This window comes from Thalassophryne amazonica, chromosome 20, assembly GCF_902500255.1.
Source record: "Thalassophryne amazonica chromosome 20, fThaAma1.1, whole genome shotgun sequence".
Classification (NCBI taxonomy): Eukaryota; Metazoa; Chordata; class Actinopteri; order Batrachoidiformes; family Batrachoididae; genus Thalassophryne; species Thalassophryne amazonica.
The window spans coordinates 42,251,227-42,276,079 of NC_047122.1; the positions used below are offsets into that span (position 1 = coordinate 42,251,227).

A 24,853-nucleotide genomic window follows, 5' to 3' on the forward strand; every position below is an offset into this window, starting at 1 on the left:
ACCCTGTTTACTTATGCTGTTTTCACCACTATGCTTTTTTAAAATCTACTACTGTCCATTTCTCCCAATATCATCACATTGTATAATGTAAAAAGACTAAATTCCACTATTCTGGAAATAACATATTTAAAAAAAAAAAAAAAAAAAAGAATCAGCAGGTTGTTTGCATTTTTTTAAATGCCTTAAGAAAGCAGAAAGAAATGATTTTCATTGTCTTCTAATACAATAAATATCTGACAGCAAACTGACTTACTCCTCCTCGCATTTAAAAAGCACATGCAAAACTGTTGCACATCTATGCTTCAGAAACAAACACAACAGATGAGTAATTCACTACTTGCTATAATAATAACCCTTTCCCCAGTAGTACATAAGATTTGTAATCATATTCATGAAGGAAATTTAAAGAGCATTTTTCATTTCAATGTTAGAAAGTGCCGTACAACAAAGCTGATGTTAAAAAATTGCAGTGGTGGAGCGATGGGAACTCTCTGTTCTCTGACGAGATCCTGATTTTAAGATGTACGATCCATGTGAATGAGCATTAATAGACAGGAGCTGCAGCCTTGTTGCCATGATCAAAACCACCGTGACCATAGGTCATTATTTTAAAGTCTCACAAAGCCTTATCTCTGTGGAAATCCTTTAAATGTCATTTCTAAAATGCCGTGACTGCCCATCTGACAAGTAGGCATGTCGTACAGTACTGCATGACTACAGTTGGACCTACTTGGCCCATCCTTTTTTTAAAACTTCTGTGGTGTTGCTTTCCAGCATTACCTTCAGCTAATGCAGATGATAGAATTATGGGTAATCCTATAATGCAGAGGCTTTTTGACATGTATTATCACCAGCTCAAAAGCGTGGTATTTTAGCTTCATGTTGAGAGTTGTGTTTACCACTGCGGTTATGTGGCCGCGGTGGCGCTCAGCAGAAGATGACACAATTTTCCCTTGGAGACATGAAAATGGACCTGATTAGAACTGGGTGTAGCACAGGGACAGTGCAAGTAGAACAGATTGGAAACTCAATGGGAGCAGCAAGATCGAGTTGTTTGGACATGTGCAGAGGAGGAAGATGTCCTATAGAGGTCCTAAGGCCTGTTGATGCCGGTGCTTATCTCCGGATTCTGCGGCATGAAGCAGATAAGAGTCAACAACTCTCCCTGGACAGGATGGCAGTTCAATGCAGGTTACTTCTCCAGCCTAAGAGGGTACTGACACAATACAAATTAAATGTCTTGTTCAAGGACACAGACAGGAAACTTGAGCAGGATTTGAACCTAGGTCTACATATTGGCAGGCCAACTTCTTGTCTTCTGAGCTACCTGCTCTACAGGAAAGCCAAAGAGGAAACTTTTGGATGAGCTGACGGAGGACATGCAGGTCATTGTTATGATTCAGGAAGATGCAGGACACTGACGATTAGATGTGGAGAGAAGCTGAAAGAAGCAGAACTGTTTGTGCACCTTCTCAATGTACCCAGCTCATCCTATAGTGGGAATCCCATGGTGCTCATCCACCGCATATGGTATCTGCTAGACTTGTCTCTACCTGCCTTTTTCAGTTTTCCATTGGCCAAACCTGGTACTTGGTTCTGTTTTTGGTATCACCACCATCACTGACTTGAGGTGATACCAACAGATGACGTGAAGATGCTGGAGATTACTGATTGGTCACAGAAAAGCGTCACTATTACTGTCACCATTGTGCCAGACGGGAGACAAACCTGCCATTGTTAAAATATGGATGGGCAAGTAGTGCTGTCTTTATTGCAGTATAACGCAAAGGCTAAAGTATTGACTGATTCGTCTTGAATTCTTCTCATTGTGTCACGTTGGCGATGAGATGACATCACTGCAGTGTCATGAAGCATCACTGTGATGAATTAGGGGTATCACAGACGGCAGTGGAAAAGGAAGCACCTGGTATTAAAAAACGAGTAGAGTTGAATAAAGTCAAGTTGAGATAAACTGGCACCATCCTGCGGAGAAACGACTTCTCCTCAGGACATCCTGTGCCATACAAATGTAAATGTGGCCGATAGCTATCCAAGGCTCCTCAGAAAATCGCGGTTAGGGTAGAGTTGGGGCAGCAGTCACCTACTCGTGGAATGCATGAGACATGCTAGGAAAGGCACGCGCATTCTGTGTTGGTGGTTCCCAAACTTGGCATCTATCTGGCGGACTGGCAGTCACAGCCTTCCTAAAAACGATTTGTTGCCCAGCGTTAAGGGCAGTTTATCGCACCAGCAGGGACTGGTACTGGTGTGGTTTGGGTTCCAATTCTGTTTTTTCCTGGTGGATTCATTTCAGTCTCTAGTTTGCCATTTATTGTTTATTATTTGTAAAACACTTTGTATCACTGAAATGAAATGTGACATACAGAGTTTATCATTATGACTACTATTACTAAATCGTGAGATCCTATAATAAGATTGTTGAGATCATTCCCATTTTTAATCACACTTAAGATTTGGTATTTATAATAGTTCTATACACTTCAGTTTTGGCTTTACACTGTCAAAGGTGGAGATCCTATAACCTGCGATGCTTCCAATGTCGTTCTAAGCAGTTGTTACTTTGACAGGATTTGTTTGGCAATTATTCAGTTGTCGATGGCTGTGCTGTGAAAAGATGCTAAAATCATGAGAATCAAATGATTTGACAACACACTCGTTGCTCGTCACAGGCTTCACTGTGCTGGATTTTGTACTTGTAAACACTTTTTTCTGTTGCCTGAAACCGCTACTAGCGAAATGCAATTGTGCCATTTGTCACAGAGGAAAATCACGAATCCATCTTCATGCTGGCTGCTTTCTCTCTTCTTAAACTCGTTAGGTGTAGTATTGCCATTGTTGTGGCACTGGCTTGTGGAGTTTTAGTCAACGTGTGCAGAGGAGGCGCCGCGTACGTTGCTCCTCATGCTCAACTGATTGTCAAGTTCCAATTCAGGTAAAGATTGAATCTGTGCAAAAGTGTTTTTTTAAGAATGTTGACGAGAAGCTTGCAGTAGTCCAAGCGGAGCTTCTCTTCATGGGCTTTTGTTGAGGGATCAGAGTCAGTCTTCTTACACTGAAATGACCATCAGGAACTCTGGTCACGTGGCACGTTGTAGTCAGGATCCTGGGAGGCCGCCGTAGCCCTGGCTGATCGACTGAAGGCACAGAAAACGCATGACATTAGTACAAATCTCATTTTACTACTTCACTGCTTTACTATCGTAATTCATGCTCGCACTTAATTACGCGGACTCTCCTGCTATGAATGAGAGAATGTCTGAACGCTCCCTTAATGAGGCTCCAAGTGCTGCAACATTAATATCAAGAGAGTTTCTATCTCGTAACGTTTCGCTGCTTTGAGCCAAAAAGGACAGCTTGCAATACGAATCCTTCTTTACCGAACTCCAAATTGGAGCACTTCTGTCCTTCTCACTCATTTGTTTTGAAAGTCTGGAATAGAATAATTGCTGTTGCAAAAAAAAAAAAAATCTAAAGTGGAACCTACAGAGGGGTTTTTTGTGTGTGTGTGTTTGCACTTGATAATGAAAATAGCTTCGAACTGCAGCTGACAGTGAATTTCAAAGATTGCAAATGTTTATCCTAGAGTTATTTTCGTATAAATGTGGCACGTATGCAACCCCTCTGCCTGCGTCACAGTCTAGCCCACGTACAGTATTCACAGCAGGGCCTTAAAGAATGAATGTGATGCTGCTGATGAGTCATGGTCAAGGATTCGCACTGTGAATAAGTTCTATTTTGCGGTCCAGAATGTCACTGTTAAACACGTCATCCAACTTTATCTACTCTACTTTTAGGACCAGTACAGTGTTTTCATTCTCCTATGCATTGTGTGCAGGAAAATGTGACTCAGTTTCAGATGTGACATAAATGTGCTTTCTCAAGGTGGGAATTAGTGTGTGACAGTTGGGACCCCCCCAATGCAGTGACTTTGCCCAATTTGGTAAGAAGGATGCAAGCTTTTTTAGGACATGACTGCTTTTCGCAAAGGGATAATAAAAGATGTAGACACAGGCACAAACCTGGTCTGTGAGGATTCGAGGCTTAATATCAGGAATGGCACCCCCTCTCAGCTCATCTTCCACAGCCATGAGTCTGACAACAGGGAAATAGAAACAAACATACCGGTTTACAGAAATAGAATTATGGAGCCGGCGTGCTTCAGATTTCCTTGAAGTATGTGGCCATATGATGATATTAAGGTCTTCTACAGATTTCGAGCTCCATTCAACTCGGAGCTGTTCCGAGCTGAGTGAACCTTCAGATGTATTCTTATTTAGTAATTCAGATGTGTGTTCGGCGTGGGTGAGGTTTGGGCCATAGAGAAAGACTGAAGACTAGAGAGCTGACTCATCGTGTGAGTATGTGCCACCAAGGAGGCTGCGTCGCCATCATTGATTGGGGCTGCTTGTCAATGAGGCAAAGAAATGAATGCAGCATTGAAGATTCAGCTGGTTTTCTTACCTGTTTGAGGTTGTATGACTTTATTTATCTTGCTCGATGGTGTGTGAGCTTCTATGCTGCTGTGGAAATGCCTGAAAATCTGAGTGATGGTCATTTTAACTGAAGAATAGCTGGTGGGGAAAAGAAAATATCTCTTTCTGCAAGTGAGAATTTGAAATTTTATTTTTGTTTTGGTTTTTTTTTACAAAGGAAAGATAAATTGCAGCAATATGACCAGCAACATTGCTGATCATGTTATCTTGTAATGCATGAATGTAAACACACCAGCATGCTGCAAAACTAATGAGTTTGTATTTGTTTCGATCTTCCACATTTTGCTGGGATACTGAATATCCACCTCTTGATCCACTTTTAAGCTGACACATGCATGACACATCCATGGATTTAAAAATTGTCGCATGCACAGACTGACTTTTAAACATTACATTATTGTGGCTCACCGACTCCTGTTAAGCTTATACTGTGTACAGTGCCGTTAAGGACTCAAGCTCAAAGCTAAGGTAAGAAAACCTACAATTTTAACACATTTGTACTATTAATCTATGTGTTTTCATAATTTCATGAAGATAAATTTGTGAATTGCTTCATTGTTGAGTAACTACTTTGTACTGGAGCACTTCCAGTCCTATTCAGTGACACTTGTGATACATACTCTGTACAGGGAGTTAGCACTGTAGTTCATCTATCTTTCTCTATGGTTTGTAATGATTTTGGCGAAGACAATATGGCAACTTCAGGAATGCAAACTCCTTTGAACACTAACTGACCACAGTCTTCCTGCTTTGCTGGGCAAAATAACCCAGTTTTATCTTATTTGAAAACTTCACACACACACACACACACACACACATTCTATTCTACCTGTATTAATGGTAAATGTCAACCAGGTGGAGCTATTGCTCCATTTCATGAACCTTGAGCACAGGGCTGCTGTGGGACACAATAATGAACCTGTTGCTTATAGCTGTAGATATATAAATTATTTTGTTTCTTTTCTTTCTTTTTTTTTACAACCCTGGTCATATTACACATGGTTAGCAACCAAGTGTCTGGATGTTCTACTCACCTTTGATGACAGCTTTTTGTTGGAGATGTTTTTACTTTTAAAAAATTGTGCACATGAATGGGTCCAGCAGGCTCAGGAGTTAGAAAAATCCACTGTCCACTCAAATTAGCAAGTAAATGATACTGGAAATGTCCTGCATTATTGTTGCCACACTCCTGTTACAACAACATCTGGAGAAGGCAATTTATCAATTTATATCAACACTATGTTAGGGGTGGGTGATCAAATTTTTAATTCAATTACAATTTTGATCTCAAAATAACAAGGAACCTAAAACAATTTATTTTGCCTTATTTCATTTAGAAATGTGATCACTCCAAGCGACAACCTCCAGTGTGTGCCAGGTATAGATGGCCATTCCTAACAGCAGCCTCTACTAGGCTAGCTGTTTTGGACTTAACCGTGTTTGTCCTTGCTATTCACTTCATTTAAAATGTCTAAGATGTTATGAGTTGCAGTTAATTGTACAAAAGGTCCACCTTAGAAGTTGGTGCTCCAGTATATCCACTAAGTAAAATTTTAATATTATTTAATTTGCATTTTAGCGCATTAGCCTTTACTAATATCACCAGAAGTATATGTTTTAAGTAATCATAAGGACATAGCAAGTGTTTTGGCTGCGCCCCAGTAGGTAGGGGTCAGGGGACAGGATACAGATCCACAGTGGACCTGGGCACTTTCTGACACAACTCCAGTTTGACATGGAGAAACATGCTCACTGATCCTGGTGTTCCCATCCGGTCTCCACGCCAAGTACTAATCGATCAGGACATACTCTGTTTGGGGATCAGGTGTACTCAGAGCAGCATGGTAGCAAGAACATTTTAAAAAGTACACTACTCAGTTTATTTTTGGGGTCCACTACGGGTGCCCCATTGACATCTGTGTAATACCTTTTTTCAGAATTTTTTTTTGAAAATGGTAATTTCTATCACACCGAACAGTTGAGAAAGGTGAGTAGAACACTCACACCCCTGATTGCTTACAAGGTTTTACTGTGACTAAGATTATTTTTAAAAAAGTGAACTTATCCTTTAAATAAGCTGAACATAACTTTAGGAACGTTTCATTTCAGAGGATGGCTGAACTGTCTTGAGAACACATGCCAAGTCTGGCCACCACGTTCCCAGCCCGTCCTGTGCAATGTTTCCCAGCAGTGGGCCAAAATTTAGAAGACGTTCAAGCTAGAGGAACCATCAACACGTCTAGAGTCGAGTGTGACGTGTGTATGCAGAGCTATACACGTTTTTACAAATGACAAAATTCAGATTTCATTGAAAAGGAGTTTTTCCACTAATCAGTTGCCACTAATTCACTAATTAGCTCGAGTGGATAAGTTAAACTGCTTCAAAGTAACAGCGGCAGCCTCCCTGCAGCCGCTTCCATTTCTGCTCCAGCACTAATCACCTGTTGATGATGCCTTTGATTTGAGAGTCCTTCTCCATTTGCTGCTGCTTCAGGCGGCGCTCGCTGTCTTCCAGCCGGCTCTGATACTGCAGCAAAATCTTGTTTGTCTGCTGCTCCTGCGAGAGAAGCCTCTGCTCGTATTCCTCAAGCTTACGGTGTGACATCTTCAGCCGCTCCTTCAAGGAATGGATTTCTTCTTCGTACTCTCTCACCTGAGAGACGAGCAGAACAAAAGGGGCTTCAGCTGTGGGAGCGACGTGCTCTTTCATGCATTTCTATTTTTAATCAGCGTGGACACATTTCTGTAGGACACACTGCTTTGCACTCAGTGGATATAGTGAAATCCAGGCAGCAGAAACTACTCAACTCCACTCTGAGTGCAGTTAGAGCAAAGTTTGGCATTTTTCGACCTGGGTTTTATTTTTAGAAGTTGTGGGTTTGTCTTTTCGCTCAGGACAAAGATGAATTTAATCAGCACAGTATTGATTTACAACGCAAACACTGTCACAGGCTAAGCAGCGCTATAATGTAATTGGTCGACTGCAAACTGAAAACACTCGGAGTAAACCACTTCACTGTCACCACTGAACTGGTGAAAATGTCATTTCATCTCTGGAGGTAAATGTGTATGTTTACACCCAATAAATATAAAGAAAGTTTTTCAAATAATCAGTTGTACAGTTAGATGCTTACCTTAGACAAGCTCCAATTTTTTTGTTTGTTTTGTTTTTAAAGAAGGCTCAATTAAACACACACACACACATCTCTATATATATATCTATATATATATATATATATATCTATATATATAGATATATATATATCCCTACAGAGTTAAACATGTGCATGTTTTAGCTCAATACATGTAAAGAAACATTTTCAAATAATAATCAGTTGTACAATTAGCTGCTTCCCTTAGGCAAGTTATAATTTTTGTTTTGTTTTGAAAGAAGGCTCAATTTTACAAATAAAAAAAATTATATCCCTATGGAGGTAAACATGCAGGTATTCCACAAGACATGTAAAGAAATGTTTTCAAATAACCAGTTGTACAGTTAGCCACTTGCGTTAGACAAGTTATATATATATATATATATATATATAATTATTTTTATTTATTTTTTTAAGAAAAAAATCTTGCGGAGCATTTGAAGTGCAGAATTGGTACGTTTGAAGATGCAGTTAAAATTATATGCACATTATGAGGCATCTTCTTCTTTGTCTTTCGGCTGTTCCTGTTAGGGGTCGCCACAGCAGATCCATCTCACCCTGTCCTCTGTATCTTCCTCTGTCACACCAACCACCTGCATGTCCTCTCTCAGCACATCCATGAACCTCCTCTTTGGTCTCCCTCTTCTCCTCCTGCCTGGTGGCTCCATCCTCAGCATCCTTCTCCCTATATACCCTGGGTCCCTCCTCTGCACATGTCCAAACCATCTCAATCTCGCCTCTCTGACTTTGTCTCCAAACCATCCCACCTGAGCTGTCCCTCTGATATGTTCATTCCTAATCTTGTCCATTCTTGTCACTCCCAAAGAGAATCTCAACATCTTCAGCTCTGCCACCTCCAGCTCTGCCTCCTGTCTTTTTGTTAGTGCCACTGTCTCTAAACCATACAACATAGCTGGTCTCACTACTGTTTTGTAAACTTTCCCCTTCACTCTTGCTGATATTCTTTGGTCACAAATCACTCCTGCCACCTTTCTCCACCCACTCCACCCTGCCTGCACTCTCTTCTTCACCTCTCTACCACACTCTCCATTACTTTGAACAGTTGACCCCAAATATTTAAACTCATCTACTTTCACCACTTCTACTCCTTGTAACTGCACTATTCCACTGGGCTCCCTCTCATTCACACACATGTACTCAGTCTTGCTTCTACTGACTTTCATTCCCCTTCTCTCCAAAGCATATCTCCACTTCTCCAGACTAGACTCAACTTGCTCTCTACTCTCACTACAGATCACAATGTCATCTGCAAACATCATAGTCCATGGGGACTCCTGTCTGATCTCATCTGTCAACCTGTCCATCACCACTGCAAACACGAAAGGACTCAGAGCTGACCCTTGGTGTAATCCCACCTCCACCTTGAATGAGTCTGTCATTCCGACTGCGCATCTCACCACTATCACACTATTTTTGTACATGTCCTGCACTACCCTAACATACTTCTCTGCCACTCCAGACTTCCTCATACAATACCACAACTCTTCTCTTGGCACCCTATCATAAGCTTTTTCTAAGTCCACAAACACACAATGTAACTCTTTCTGTCCTTCTCTGTACTTTTCCAACAGTATTCTCAGAGCAAACATTGCATCTGTAGTGCTCTTTCTCGGCATGAAACCATATTGCTGCTTACAGATCTTCACCTGTTTTCTAAGCCTAGCTTCTACTACTCTTTCCCATAACTTCATGCTGTGGCTGATCAGCTTTATGCCTCTGTAGTTACTGCAGCTCTGCACATCACCCTTGTTCTTGAAAATAGGAACCAGCACACTTCGTCTCCACTCCTCAGGCATCCTCTCACTTTCCAAGATTTTATTAAACAATCTGGTTAGAAACTCTACTGCCATCTCTCCTAGACATTTCCATGCCTCCATTGGAATGTCATCTGGACCAACTGCCTTTCCACTCTTCATCCTCTTCATAGCACCCCTCACTTCTTCCTTGCTAATCTCGTTTACTTCAATGCAAAAAAATAAAAATTAAGCAGTAAGGTTCACACAATATTAAACCAAATTTTAGCTCTGTATTTATTAAATCAGTGACAGTTTAACCAGTCACAGTTAAAAAATAATAACTTTTTGTTAGTTTTTTTTATGCATATGTGTTTTCTATGCATATGGGTTTGCCAGTTTAAAATACCACTAAATTAGCATTAATTTCCTTAAAATCAACTATCGGCTCAGTGAAAGGAGTGAAAACAAATTCGATTTTTATTTATTTATTTATTGCACCACTAAGAACAGTGTCAGAATGGACATTGGATACTGGTTTTTGAACAGGAATAAATCCTCATAATATGTATATGTCACAGACATGAACGAACAAAGCTCTTCAGCATCTCACCATGTCATTTAGATCCTTCAGACATTTTTTGAGCAAATGCTTCAAGGGAGCATTAACATGGCTAAAACCTTTCAGCTTTTGGGGAGCAGCGCGTACGTGTGTGTGAGAGACACAGCGCTCCAGTCCTGTATTTGCCATCCAGACTTTTTGACATCGGGCAGTCTGAAGCGCCTTTCATGGCCATCTGACAGCAGTCTGTGTCGTCTAAATGGTTGTCTACATGCACTTTGGATGCCATTGTGCAGGTGTGGACGAGGTAATTTGGATGCGACACGGCTGATCACGCCTCTTTTCCTCCCGACTGCGTCGGATTATGGCAATATTTGCCATGTCAGGCATGGTTCCTGCACATTCTTGCTGTGTGCGACAGGGGCTTAAATTAATATTCAAAGTTTTCAGCTAGTTGACAGTAGGGCTGTACAATATGGCCAAATTATCATATTTCAATATTGTCATGTCAATATGATATACGATATGACTATGATTTCACACAAAGTGCAGCAACAGTGAAAATTAAACATTCTTAAACAAAACAGTAATAATACCACACTCATTTTGCACTCATCATAAGGTTAGGATACTGTGCCCTCCAAAAGTATTGGAACACTTGGAATTTCATACATTTGAATTTGTTTATGCCATTTCAAATACAAAAAATATAAAGAATAAAAATTTCTAAAATTATCTTCCTCAAACTCAAACTGAAAGAAAATCTCTAAAACTTAATAATAATAATAATAATAATAATAAATAATCAGTTTTATTGCCAGTTTTCTTCAGACAAGTCAGGAGATGGAAACATGAACATTTCCAAGTCACTGAATATGTCTTGGACTTTATTTACATCAATTATGAAGAAATAAAAAAGTTTATTTCACCGAAACATCAAATCTTGGCTTGGATCTTAGATGTACTTTCTGGCACATTGTAGCTGAACTATCGGGTCTTTTTAGAAAATCCTCCTCTACAGCTGGATTTTATATTTTCAATTAATTTATATCAAGTTGTAAAGATTTGCTTTTAGTTCGAGTTTAAGGAGGATAACTTTAGATTTATTTATCTAAAGCTGGGTCGTTGGTGTGTCACTCAGACAGTAAACTTAAGAGGTTATTTAAAATAAGTCCTTCAGAGAGCAAAATTAAGAGGTTACACAGGTTTTACACAGAACAGAGGAGGAGTAAATTACCTGTATTTCTGTCAGCCTGAGCGTCTTCATGTTAAAGACATGGATGACCTCTAATTTCCTGCTTTTAAACTCAGATAAAACTGAAGTTATTGTACTTGGCCCCACAAATCTTAGAAACATGGTGTCTAACCAGGTTCTTACTCTGGATGGCATTACCCTGACCTCTAGTAATACTGTGAGAAATCTTGGAGTCATTTTTGATCAGGATATGTCATTCAAAGCACATATTAAACAAATATGTATGACTGCTTTTTTGCATTTACGCAATATCTCTAAAATTAGAAAGGTCTTGTCTCAGAGTGATGCTGAAAACTAATTCATGCATTTATTTCCTCTAGGCTGGACTATTGTAATTCATTATTATCAAGTTGTCCTAAAAGTTCCCTAAAAAGCCTTCAGTTAATTCAAAATGCTGCAGCTAGAGTACTAACGGGGACTAGAAGGAGAGAGCATATCTCACCCATATTGGCCTCTCTTCATTGGCTTCCTGTTAATTCTAGAATAGAATTTAAAATTCTTCTTCTTACTTATAAGGTTTTGAATAATCAGGTCCCATCTTATCTTAGGGACCTCGTAGTACCATATCACCCCAATAGAGTGCTTCGCTCTCAGACTGCAGGCTTACTTGTAGTTCCTAGGGTTTGTAAGAGTAGAATGGGAGGCAGAGCCTTCAGCTTTCAGGCTCCTCTCCTGTGGAACCAGCTCCCAATTCGGATCAGGGAGACAGACACCCTCTCTACTTTTAAGATTAGGCTTAAAACTTTCCTTTTTGCTAAAGCTTATAGTTAGGGCTGGATCAGGTGACCCTGAACCATCCCTTAGTTATGCTGCTATAGACGTAGACTGCTGGGGGGTTCCCATGATGCACTGAGTGTTTCTTTCTCTTTTTGCTCTGTATGCACCACTCTGCATTTAATCATTAGTGATTGATCTCTGCTCCCCTCCACAGCATGTCTTTTTCCTGGTTCTCTCCCTCAGCCCCAACCAGTCCCAGCAGAAGACTGCCCCTCCCTGAGCCTGGTTCTGCTGGAGGTTTCTTCCTGTTAAAAGGGAGTTTTTCCTTCCCACTGTAGCCAAGTGCTTGCTCACAGGGGGTCGTTTTGACCGTTGGGGTTTTACATAATTATTGTATGGCCTTGCCTTACAATATAAAGCGCCTTGGGGCAACTGTTTGTTGTGATTTGGCGCTATATAAAAAATTGATTGATTGATTGATTGATATCTCATGAATCTGCCTGCTCATTTAATATCACAGAAACACGTATGTATAAGGAAACCCGAACTACAGGAGAAATGCTGCTTTTAACAACCTGGACCTCATTTCTGGCATAAAATATGGTCGTTTACTCACCGATATAACTTTGGTGTCATTTGGAGTCTGCGGTTCAGACGACATTTTCAGTTTAAAATCTTATTCAAACATTTTTCTTCTTCTACTAGGTGGATTAGAACTTCTTGTGGTGGTACACAACACCACCCACTGTACAGGAGAGACCTAGCAGTCAGTATGGGTCACCGATTTCAAAATGCAGCTCTTTTCAACCAGACGTGCGGGGCCGTGACATATCAATCATCTATGTCCAACAGTGTTGCCAGTAACTTTGAAAAAGTAATCCAATTACTGATTACTCCTTCAAAAATTAACTTAGAGTTGCTTACTGCTTTTAACAACCTGGACCCCATTTCTGGCATAAAATATGGTCCTTTACTCACCATTATAACTTTGGTGTCATTATTAGTCCATGGTTCAGATGACATGTTCAGTTTGAAATGAGTCAAACATTTTTCTTCTTCTACTAAGGTGTATTAGAATGTTTTGTGGTACACAGCACCAACTACTGTACAGGATGGGCCTAGCAGTCAATATGTGTCACCGATTTCAAAATGCAGCTCTTTTTTTTTGCATGTGCCGTGACATGTCAGTAATCTGTGTCCAATCAGATTTCAGGGTTAGGGTTAGGTTAGGTTCCATGGGGTGACTGGTGTTGTGACGAGGCACTGTGTAAATAAATGGAACTGAATAAATACAGTGAAGGACTTAAACTGAATAGATACAGTGAAGGACTTTAAGCTAACCCTAACCCAATCAGATTTCAGGGGAGTCCAGCACAACCTTGGCCTCCGCTCTGGCTCCACCCATGTCAGGAAGTGTTCAACATTTGACATTTTCTGTTTCACTGTGGACTCAAAATGTGTCACTTCCTGCTTCAGTGTGAACTTGCCACTGAGTTCCAGCGAGATTCCAGTAGATCTCATCTGTCAATCCATGAAGTATTTAACATTTGACATTTCCTGTTTTACTGTGGACTCAAAATTTGGCACTTCCTCTTTGGGACTCCCTGCACCATGGGCCAGCTTCATATCGCTGCGCGTCGCTTCGCTCGTATAAAGATGCCTTGCGCTGCATTGCCTTTCAGTATGAGTAATGTCATATTTTTGACAAGTCAATGCACAGACACATGTACGAGGTCTATTAGAAAAGTATCCAACCTTATTATTTTTTCAAAAACCATATGGATTTGAATCACGTGTGATTACATCAGACATGCTTGAACCCTCGTGGGCATGCGTGAGTTTTTTCACGCCTGTCGGTTACGTCATTCGCCTGTGGGCAGTCTTTGAGTGAGGAGTCGTCCACCCGCTCGTCGATTTTTTTCATTGTTTAGGAATGGCTCAGAGACTGTTGCTTTGTTTGATAAAATTTTTTTCAAAACTGTAAGGCACAACTGAGTGGACACCATTCAATAAATTCAGCTGGTTTTCGGTAAAAATTTTAATGGCTGATGAGAGGATTTGGTCTGGTAGTGTCGCTTTAAGGACGGTCCACGGCGCCTGACGGCGATCTGCGCTTCGAGGCGGCAGCGTCTCGCCGTTTCAAGTTGAAAACTTCCACATTTCAGGCTCTGTTGACGCAGTAAGTCGTCAGAGAACAGAGAACTTTCAGAAGAAGTCGGCATGAGGAGTTTATTCGGACATTCCATTGTTAACGGTCATTTTGTAATGAAAGAACGTGCGGGCAGAGTCGCATGTCGGGCTGGACCCGACCGCGGGGGGTCGCGGCAGGAAAAACACCTCCGTTGGAAATCTTAACGGGCAAGTTGGAACATGCCCAAGCTGTTAAACAATTTCTCAGTTACTCACTTGTTGAAAGCCATTAAAAGCCGCCTAAATTCTACAAATGGTTTTCAACACGGTGGTGTTTTTCCTGTCGCGGCGCACACAGATTTGCCAAGTCGTCACGGAAACGACTCGGCGAATTTGCGCGTACGTCTTTCATTAAAAAAATGTCCTTAAACAGTGGAATGTCCGCATAAATTCCTCATGCCGGCCTCTTCTGAATCTTCTCTGTTCTCTCACGATGTCCTGGGTGAATTAAGCCTTAAATTAGGATGTTTTAAGCTCGAAACAGGCCGACGACAGCGCCTGGAAGCGCTGCAGGACGTCCCGCTCCGTGGGAAGTCCTTACACGACAGAAACACCCATAATCTCTCATCAGCCGTTAAACTTTTCACAGAAAACCATCTTAATTTCTCGAATAGTGTCCACTCGGATATTCCTCACAGGTCCAGAAAAAATTCTGATAAAGCAACGCGCGCCGTCTGGAGCAGCGTGTGAAACAAAGGAATTCAGCCGAGAGGGCGGGACCACATCTCACTCAAGGCCTGCCCACAGGGAAATGACGTCACCGACACGCGTGAAAAAACTCACGCATGCGCACGAGGGTTCAAGCATGATTGGTGTAATCGCATGTCATTCAAATCCATATAGTTAAAAAAAAAAAATAAAAGGGTCGGTTTATTATCTAAGAGACCTCGTACACACAAAAACATTCCAGCATTTATACCTGAAACTGTTCACAAGTCGGCTTCAATCCCTGCCGGCCAAAAATTTACTACTTGAACCCGTTGAGGCATGAGTGCACTTATTAGAGGTGGAAATGAGAACATGGGCTCACCCTCTCCAGCCGTGATTCATCCATGCTCTTAGAGTACTCTTTCAGCTGGCCCTCACGGTCCGGCCGCAGGCTCTCGATGTCAGCAGAGAGATGCGGCATGTTGGAAACCCAAGCTACCGTCCGTTCATTGAGGGCAGTAGTGTTTAACGTTGACTGAGAACCCTACAAAAATAACACCACTATGTTAGATTTTCATCTCATTATTTGTGTTAAGAACAAACCAATCATTGTGGTTCTGGTCTTACTGTACATTTGTCAGACTCGGCGTCTAACATGAATTTCATTGGAATTTTAAGTGAATTTTTCAAGCACTGTCATGGAAGCATAGGTTCCATGGGGTGACTGGTGTTGGGATGAGGCACTGTGTCAATAAATGGAACTGAATAGATTGAAGGACTTGGAACTGAATACATTGAAGGACTTTAAAATGTAAAGCCTTCCTTGAAGTGACGACATTAAGACGTGAGAGAGCTGCATTTCAGTCCAGAGGCTTTGCTTGGTTGTAATCTGGATTTCAGCACCATATAAAGTTCTGATTGGGCTCATTTTTTCCATTTTTGTTCCATTTTGTTCTGCAGCAGCTGAGGAAGTTCAACCTGCCAAAAACAATGATGGTGAACTACTACATTGCCAATATTGAGTCCATCCTCTGCTCTTCCATCACCGTCTGGTACACTGCTGTCACTGCTAAGGACAGGAGCAGACTGCAACTTATCATCCATGCAACACAGACGGTGATCAACTGCAGTCTGCCATCCCTACAGGACCTGTACGGATGGCAGACCTGCAGGAGGCGAGCAAGAAAGATAGTGGCCGATCCCTCAGGACAAAAACCTCAAGACACGAAAACAGCTTCTTTCCCTCTGGAGCTAGACTAATAAATAATGCCAGAGACCCCCACTGAAGCTGGGGGTCTCCTCCCCACCCCCACTACCATAAATACAGTTTGGTCACCCCTACACTCAACGGTACTGTACATCTGTACTCCGATCACCTGATTTTGCACAGTCCCATTCCATTACATTATATTTATTTAAAAGTAACTATAGTTTTGCCTGTTTGACTCTTTTAATTCTTACAGAAGTGTTTTCGTTTCTTATTGTTTATGCACCAATAACACCAGATCAAAATCCTTGTATGTGCAAACTTACTTAGCAAGAGACTTGATTTTGATTGTGATAACAAGTTTGGTATTTTGTTAAGAAATGCTCAACAGAAACCCATGCCAGTATCACGTACAAGCCACTGGGCCTGCATATGGGCCATTCTTGTTTAAAGCAGTGATGGACACAGTTCCGCTAATCTGCTAACTGCTAATTAGTGAAGCTAACATTTTTGTTAGCAGATTAGCTTTTCAGCTAACTTTGAAAACAATCAGCGGACCAATTAGCTTCCGCTAAATTTAGTTCCACTAACTTTCAGTACACTAACATTTTTTATTTATTTATTTATTTTGCTGGCATAGTGAGAACGGTCTAAAACATTTGTAAATCCTAAAATCATACACGTTAGTTGCTGTCTGTTGTGTCTTGCAACAGTCACACCACTGTGAGCAGCTCAGCCCTCCCCCAGGAGAAGAGCACAGGGTAGCTGCTGCAAAGAACAGTCATTTACTTTTCACACACAACAACACAGAAGGTGGCAGAAGACATCAAACACAAAGCACTTTTCACTCATCATCACAACATAACTCTTCACCAAACTAACTACACTACTTGAACTATAAAAACACAACAAATCTATAACACTAACAACACTGCTAAACCAACATGTTCTACAATAACAATAATAAAAAAACAAACCCCAAACTCCCATAATGCATTGCAGCAGCTCACCCATGTTGCGTTCAGTGCGACTGGTAAAATCTACACCTCATGTGTTGAGTTGAGCTTCCCCACTTAAGAAAACCCACGGAAGTTTTGTCTTTACATAAAAATACAGCAATAAGTGTCTTTTCATTTAAAAAAGTAAAGTTGTGCATGTGCATGCTCTTTTTAAAGCAGACACACTGTTTATTGCTTTTTAGCATTTTAGCATTATAAAAGGTAACTTTTCAGTTAGCGGATTAGCGGTTACAAAAAACTAACTTTTCGGTTAGCTGTACCCACGACTGGTTTTAAGGAGCTGACAAAGAACAGATATCAGTTATTATTATCACTTTATCGGGGCGTTACTAGGCCGGTATCGTAGATTTACATCGACGCTACCTGGCTATACCCGCCCGCTGTGCGTAAACAAATGATGTATAGCATGCAGCCCAAGAACTGTCTGCAGAGGAAAACAAAAACTGTCTGCAGAGGAAAAGATAAAAAGGCGAGAAGTGTTTGTTGGTCCCAATATGGATATTCTGGATGATTTTTCTCATGAAGCAGCCAAAGCAGCCAGCTTGATGAGGAGGCACCGCCAAATGTGGAGAGCAGCGCGCGCCAGCCGACACGACAAAAGTTAAAGTGAGCCAACTTTTTATGTACGCGTTACGTATTATGTATCTCAGTAAAAAGTGATAATAATGCAAATAACATGCTGTTGTCATGCGGTATGCATTTTCTGAGTCCCTCCGTCAATGCCGTCGCCAGCAATGACAGATATTCTAATATCTGTCATTTTGGGTGACTGGGCGTGAATGTCGGGCCTCTGAAAATGCATACCGCCCTCCCAAAGCATGTTATTGTATTATTATTCTGACCTGTTTATTGACGACCGGCTTGAGCAGATGCTGCTGTGGAGGCTGCAGCTGTGACGACTGAGGCTTCTTGGTGCTTTTTGTTGGTGTGTCAGTGGACTCCTCTCCAGATGCTGGCGGGGCCTGGTTCTCTCTGGTGGAGCTCGTCTGGTACGGGAGCCCAGGAGCTGGACTGTCTGTAGCAGATGGCTGTGTCTCCTGCTGCTGCATCTGCTGTTGATGATGCTGTTGTTGTTGTTGTTGTTGTTGTGATGGTGGTTGTTGCTGAGCTTGTCGCTGTTTTGGCTGACTGCCACTGAAGTTTGTGTCAGAGGACTCCAGGAGGATGTTTCGGCTCTGGGGGCGGACCTTTGGGGGTGTGGCCGTGGCGTTAATGGACCGCTGAGACTTGAGGTGTTGTGGTGGTGCAATGGATGACTGGCGGACAGCGTGAACAGTGGTAGGGGGCGTGGCCAAAGAGGCGGGAGTGCCCGTCCCGGTGGCCGTCTGAGAATTGACACCCATCATGTGCTGCTGCTGCAGAGACTCCTGGGAGAGGAAAACAAGGTCACCCAACATCAAGAGAATGAAGCCAATGAATGGATGCAGAAAAAAAAAAAAACATTTTGTTCTGCGCTGTCAAGGTGACTTTCCACCAGAGTATGAACAGATAGTGAGACACACAGAGGTACTGTACTGAAAAGGCTCTGCATTAATAATCAGTAGTGTTTGTTCCATCAAAGCCCACGCAACAGGACAGCAATAGCTCAGGAAATCATGACATCACACAGTACTGTCATTTTCCAGAGGCGTATTATAGTAAACCTCAGTGTGACAGAACAGCAGCTGTGAAATACACCATCAAATTAAAGCCAAGCCGCTGCACAACAAAACATACGTTAACCCAAGATAATAATGTGCATCACGCCGGTTCTCCAACAATTCCAGGGTTTAGCTGAAGAGTCTGAGGATCCAAGTATTTCCAATAATAGTGTACATGTACAAGTAGTATCAGTATATAACAAGGACACAGTCTGACAAGATCTCAGTCCACCAAGACAGGAATATTTTATCAGCCTTAACTATTTTACTTAAATCCAAGCTGCACAGCTGAAACACGACTGAATCCTTCCAGCGTGACGGCAATGAAGATCCAGCAGACAGTGATGACCATTTGTTACTGAGGCGTCGCTAATGACGGATTCCTGTTCATACAGACTCTGCAATAATGTTCAAAACACATTTCCAAATACTCTACAATAGTGTTTTGAGCTAATGTCAGTCATTTGGAGAACTGACAAAAACATTTGGCACTATCCTCACATTCTGTCTGTTTTCTTAAATTCCAGTTTTAGTTTCCCACTTAGCTTTAAATGCACCAGATCGTTTGGGTTAGAATATACGAAAATAGGCCAAAACATTTTGACTTTTTCAAATCTGAACATGAGTAACCACATAATTCGTGGATGGGTCTGTGCCATTTAACATCTGCAGATCCATCAGTAAAAAATTCTGTGGTTGTATTATTTGTTCAAAGACTGCCAAAATAAACAGAGAACAGGTTGTAATTTTTCTCGCCATTGTTTCAAAACACCCATTTCCACTGTTTTGAGGCACACGTCTGCGTGAAAACTGACACAACCGGGATTCCTATGTTTGGTCCACAGAAACTACACCGACTAGCCTATTGACTGTAGATGGGTTTTTTTTGGGGGGGGGGGGGGGGGGGGGGTTGGCTGCATGAGTTCAGACATTGGACTGGTGTTATGTCAAAAAAGCATTTATTATATATTCCAGACTACACTTTGGTTTTTTTGTTTGTTTGTTTTTGTTTTTTGTTTTTTTTTTTCATTTATTGATTGGGTGATTGATTTCTTTTTTTGTTTGTTTTGTTTTGTTTGAGAGGCCCAGCAACTTATATTCTGAAGCAACCTTTCTATGAAAAAAATACTGCATTATCATCTATGGCCACAAAATGGCAATGTCTGCAATCTACTCCCATATACTGAATGACGTACCATGATTCATACTCTGGCAGAACAACAAGAAGAAGAAATGAAAGAAAAAATGTTTTGTCTTACAGAAGAAGTAAATTTAATAAATCATGCTCTGAAACTGAAAGACCACACTCTGGAATAAAAAGAGGGAGTATAACTTTTATATTACCACTTTAATTAATACTTGTTTGGAATTTGCAAAACAAGAGCAGCAATGGTAAATCAGCTTACTATCTTTTACAAACTGTTTTTGCATTATAAATAAATAATGCACTAAGCTTTCAAGTGTTTAATTACAGTGAGGAAAATAAGTATGTGAACACCCTGCAGTTTTGCAAGTTCTCCCACTTAGAAATCATGGAGGGGTCTGAAATTTTCATCTTAGGTGCATGTCCACTGTGAGAGACATAATCTAAAAAAAAAAATCCGGAATTCACAATGTATGATTTTTTTTTTTTTTAGTAATTTATTTGTATGTTACTGCTGCAAATAAGCATTTGAAAACCTACAAACCAGCAAGAATTCTGTCTCTCACAGACCTGTTAATTTTCCTTTAAGAAGCCCTCTTATTCTGCACTCTTTACCTGTATTAACTGCACCTGTTTGAACTTGTTACCTGTATAAAAGACACCTGTTCACACAATCAATCACACTCCAAATTGTCCACCATAGCCAAGACCAAAGAGCTGTCTAAGGACACCAGGGACAAAACTGTAGACCTGCACAAGGCTGGGATGGACTACAGGACAACAGGCAAGCAGCTTGGTAGAAGACAACAACTGTTATAATAATTTATTAGAAAGTGGAAGAAACACAAGATGACTGTCAATCTCCCTCAGGCTGGGATTCCATGCAAGATCTCACTTTGTGGTTTAAGGACGATTCTGAGAAAGCTCAGAACTACACAGGAGGACCTGGTCGATGACCTGAAGAGAGCTGGGACCACAGTCACAAACATTACATTAGTAACACATGATGCTGTCATTGTTTAAAATCCTGCAGGGCAACAAGGTCCCCCTGCTCAAGCCAGCACATGTCCAGGCCTGTATGAAGTTCACCAGTGACCATCTGGATCATCCAGAGGAGGCATAGGAGAAGGTCATGTGGTCAGATGAGACCAGAATAGAGCTTTTTGGAATCAACTCCACTTACCATATTTAGAGGATGAGAACAACCCCAAGAAAACCATCCCAACCATGAAGCACGGGGGTGGAAACATCATACTCTGGGGGTGCTCTTCTGCAAAGGGGACAGGACGACTGCACCGTATTGAAGGGAGGATGGATGGGGTCATGTATTGTGAGATTTTGTCAAACAACCTCCTTCCCTCAGTAAGAGCATTGAAGATGGGTCATGGCTGGGTCTTCCAGCATGACAATGACCCCAAACACACAGCCAGGGCAACTAAGGAGGGGCTCCTTAAGAAGCAAGGTACTGGAGTGGCCTGGCCAGTCTCCAGACCTGAACTCAATAGAAAATCTTTGGAGGGACCTTAAACTCCAAACCTGAAAGATCTAGAGAAGATCTGTATGGAGGAGTGGACCAAAATTCCTGCTGCAGTGTGTGCAAACCTGGTGAAAAACTACAGGAAACGTTTGACCTCTGTAATTGCAAACAAAGGCTACTGTACCAAATATTAACACTGATTTTCACAGGTGTTGAAATACGTATTTGCAGCAGTAACATACAAATAAATTATTTTAAAAAAATCATACATTGTGATTTCCTGATTTTTTTTTTTTTTTTTTAGATTATGTCTCTCACAGTGGACATGCACCTAAGATGAAAATTTCAGATCCCTCCATGATTTCTAAGTGGGAGAACTTGCAAAATTGCAGGGTGTTCAAATACTTATTTTCCTCACTATACATTGCACATTTACCTCAGCTATGATCATCTGTTCAGTGGCCACAAGAAGCAGTTAACGCACATACTGGCCTCATACAATAACATTAATTAGCTCGTTAGCTTCTGCTCGCTAATGTAATTTTTGTAATTATAAATAAACAATGCTGTGATTAAATCCATTTTCTTCTTGTTCCATGAAGTGGTAGCACCACATTTCAAAAATAAATGCAACTTATTGATTGGTGTGACTTATATCTGGTTTTTCCTCTTCATGGTGCAATTTATAGTCTGGAAACTTTGGTAATTGGCCACCTGATTAATCAAGCTACCACTAGTGCTAGCAATGGTGTAACCAGACTAGGGCTAAAAAAAAAAAAGTAAACTCATCCACTGTAAGTGACTTCTGTCTCTCTGACCTCTCGTCAGTGTACATGAATTATACTGTTGCTTATTGTCACATCTCCCTGACCGTAACTTACCTGCACCTGCAGTGACAGCTGGTGCCAGGCGTAGTCGTTGCTGTGATTCTGTCGGGTGAAGTCATCACTGTAACTGTGTGAATGGACAATGCTGGGCTGCACCAGACTGCTCTGTGACCGCAGGGCCGACAGGTCCTCACTGCGGGAGAAAGCGCTGTTGCCAAATGCAGCCGGGTAGTCAGGGTGGCCGTTCTCCTGCTCCGGTGATAGCAACATAGGAGGAGGCTGAGACTGAGCCGGGGAGTTCTGAGTGGCCAGATGGAATAGTGGGTTCTGGAAAGACAAGGGCACGTGCATGGCCGCCGCTGCCTGCTGCTGCTGTTGAGAGATGGATTCGGTGGGCCCTCCTATGTGTCCCATCTGGCTCAGCCTCAAACCGGAGCCCGCCGAGCCAGCAGGAATGTGCCCTCCCATACGCAGAGGACCGCCAAGGTTTCCAAAGCTGTGGCCCAGACCAGCGATGGATGCTTGAGAGGAGGCGAGCATTTCTCCAACAGAGTTTAGGTTGGAAATACTGTTCATACGGGAGTCCTGAAGGTCCATCATGGACACACTTTTATTCACACTGTGGACCTGTGAGACACCAAACAAAACCAAAATGACTGGATTTTGGAAAAAGAAAAAAAAAACACAAACTACAAAAAAGAGTTACACAATAAAAATGTTGCGTGAAAGTTCATTGTCATGTTTGCGGCATTGAAATAACATCAATTTCACTCCAAGGGGTATAAATGAAGACATACATTTAAAGTTTAAGTTTAACAAATAAATTGTCCTTGGCAGAGGCAATAATGCACTTAAAAATCAAAATGTCTTCATCTTCACTGGAAATCCGGTTGCTGTATAAAAACATTTAGCCAGCTGGAAACCGCGCGATCGTGGACAGTTCAGTGGTGCTGAACCGTCATTACCGCCGGAACGCAGTGACATACAATTGAGAGTGCGCTCTTCTTCCTCTTCATCAATATAACAACCAAGAAGGTGCCAATAATTTAGTACGAGTTCACTTGTAAAAATGCAGCTTGGTTTTTGGAAAATGAAATATATTAAAACTTATTCCACATCAAAAAAATGGTTTCAAACGCTACAAAAATGAGAAAATGAGATTGATAAATTTTTTACAAAAATCTCACGAGCTCTTGTCCATAAAATTGTAAAAGCTCAGTCATATCACATTCACATAAAGTGTTAGATCATTGTATAGAGTGTATATGTCAGCTGCAGGTCATTGTTTAATATTCTGCACCAGTTATTCCCTATGTGTGGGCAGTGGCCCCCTGGTGGGCAGTGAAGATACTGAGGGTGGACTGTGAGAGGTCATTAAAAAAAATTAACATATAATCTTTGTTTCATTTTTATAACAGTTTAAAATTACCCAGACGTGTATTATTATTTTTAAATGTAATCAGGATATAATAATACAAATGATGCATTTTATTCATAGGTGTCTTTCTAAGCACTGAAGGACACTGCACAAAACAATAAAACAACAACATAGTATAAAGAAAATTTGAAATAATAAAGCCATGGGGTTTAAATTATACAAATTTAACACAATTTTCATATGGAAATACTTCATCTACTCATTTGTGTAGTTTGTAGCTGATTTTCAGCACAATAATTCTGCAGAAAGAAATCATACATGTACAAGGTCTGTGAGAAAAGTAACAGACCTTATTATTTTTTTCAAAAACTATATGGATTTGAATCACGTGTGACTACATCAGACATGCTTGAACCCTCGTGGGCATGCGAGAGTTTTTTCACGCCTGTCGGTTACGTCATTTGCCTGTGGGCAGTCTTTGAGTGAGGAGTCGCCCACCCTCTCGTTGATTTTTTTTTTTTTCATTGTTTAGGAATGGCTCAGAGACTGCTGCTTTGTTTGATAAAATTTTTTTCAAAAACTGTAAGGCACAACTGAGTGGACACCATTCGAGAAATTCAGCTGGTTTTCGGGGAAAATTTTAACGGCTGATGAGAGATTTTGGTCTGTTAGTGTCGCTTTAAGGATGGCCCATGGCGCCTGACGGCAATCTGCGCTCCGAGGCGGCGTCGTCTCGCTGTTTCAAGCTGAAAACTTCCTAATTTCAGGCTCTGTGGACCCAAGACGTGAGATAACAGAGAACTTTCAGAAGAATTTGGGATCAGGAGTTTATCCAGACATTCCACTGTTAAAGGAGATTTTGTAATGAAAGAAGGGGCGGGCAGATTCACATGTCGGGCCAGACCCGACCGCGGGGGGTCGCCACAGGAAAAACACCTCCGTTGGAAACCTTAAGGGACAACTTGGAACATGCCCAGCTGTTAAACAATTTCTCAGATACTCACTTGTTGAAAGCCATCAAAAGCCGCCTGAATTTTACAAATGGTTTTCAACACAGAGGTGTTTTTCCTGTGGCGGCGCGAACAGATTTGGGGCGTCGTCACGGACCCGACTCGGCAAATTCGTCCGCACGTTCTTTCATTACAAAATCTCCTTTAACAGTGGAATGTCCGGGTAAACTCCTGATGCCGACCTCTTCTGACACTTCTGTTCTCTGACGACGACCTGGGTGAACAGAGCCTTAAATTAGGATGTTTTCAGCTTGAAACAGCCAAACAGACACTACCTCCAACCGCGCCGCACCGATCCGCTTTGTGGGCTGTCCTTAAAGTGAAAGAAACTCCACAATCTCTCATCAGCCGTTAAACTT

The 24,853-nt window shown here is 41.4% G+C and overlaps 1 protein-coding gene and 1 long non-coding RNA gene across 5 annotated transcripts in view; one reads left to right on the forward strand and one right to left on the reverse strand.

Moving 5' to 3' along the window:
* The first annotated feature begins 515 nt into the window (after window positions 1–515).
* On the forward strand, window positions 516–24,824 carry LOC117501427. The gene is made up of 3 exons (XR_004558032.1): window positions 516–757; window positions 13,215–13,221; window positions 24,815–24,824. It is a non-coding gene; the product is annotated as an uncharacterized LOC117501427 (long non-coding RNA).
* LOC117501398 (ras/Rap GTPase-activating protein SynGAP-like) overlaps window positions 2,442–24,853 on the reverse strand; it is a 97,527-nt gene continuing 75,115 nt past the window's right edge. For 3 of the 4 annotated variants that reach the window (XM_034160274.1, XM_034160271.1, XM_034160275.1), the window contains 6 exons: window positions 22,161–22,733; window positions 17,861–18,385; window positions 15,175–15,336; window positions 6,956–7,167; window positions 4,041–4,113; window positions 2,442–3,155 (listed from right to left, as the gene is read on the reverse strand). In XM_034160274.1, the coding sequence (XP_034016165.1) occupies window positions 3,117–3,155; window positions 4,041–4,113; window positions 6,956–7,167; window positions 15,175–15,336; window positions 17,861–18,385; window positions 22,161–22,733 (1,584 nt within the window). In that variant the 3' untranslated portion in view covers window positions 2,442–3,116. The remainder of the gene's footprint in view (window positions 3,156–4,040; window positions 4,114–6,955; window positions 7,168–15,174; window positions 15,337–17,860; window positions 18,386–22,160; window positions 22,734–24,853) is intronic. The other variant, XM_034160272.1, reaches the window with a different exon arrangement.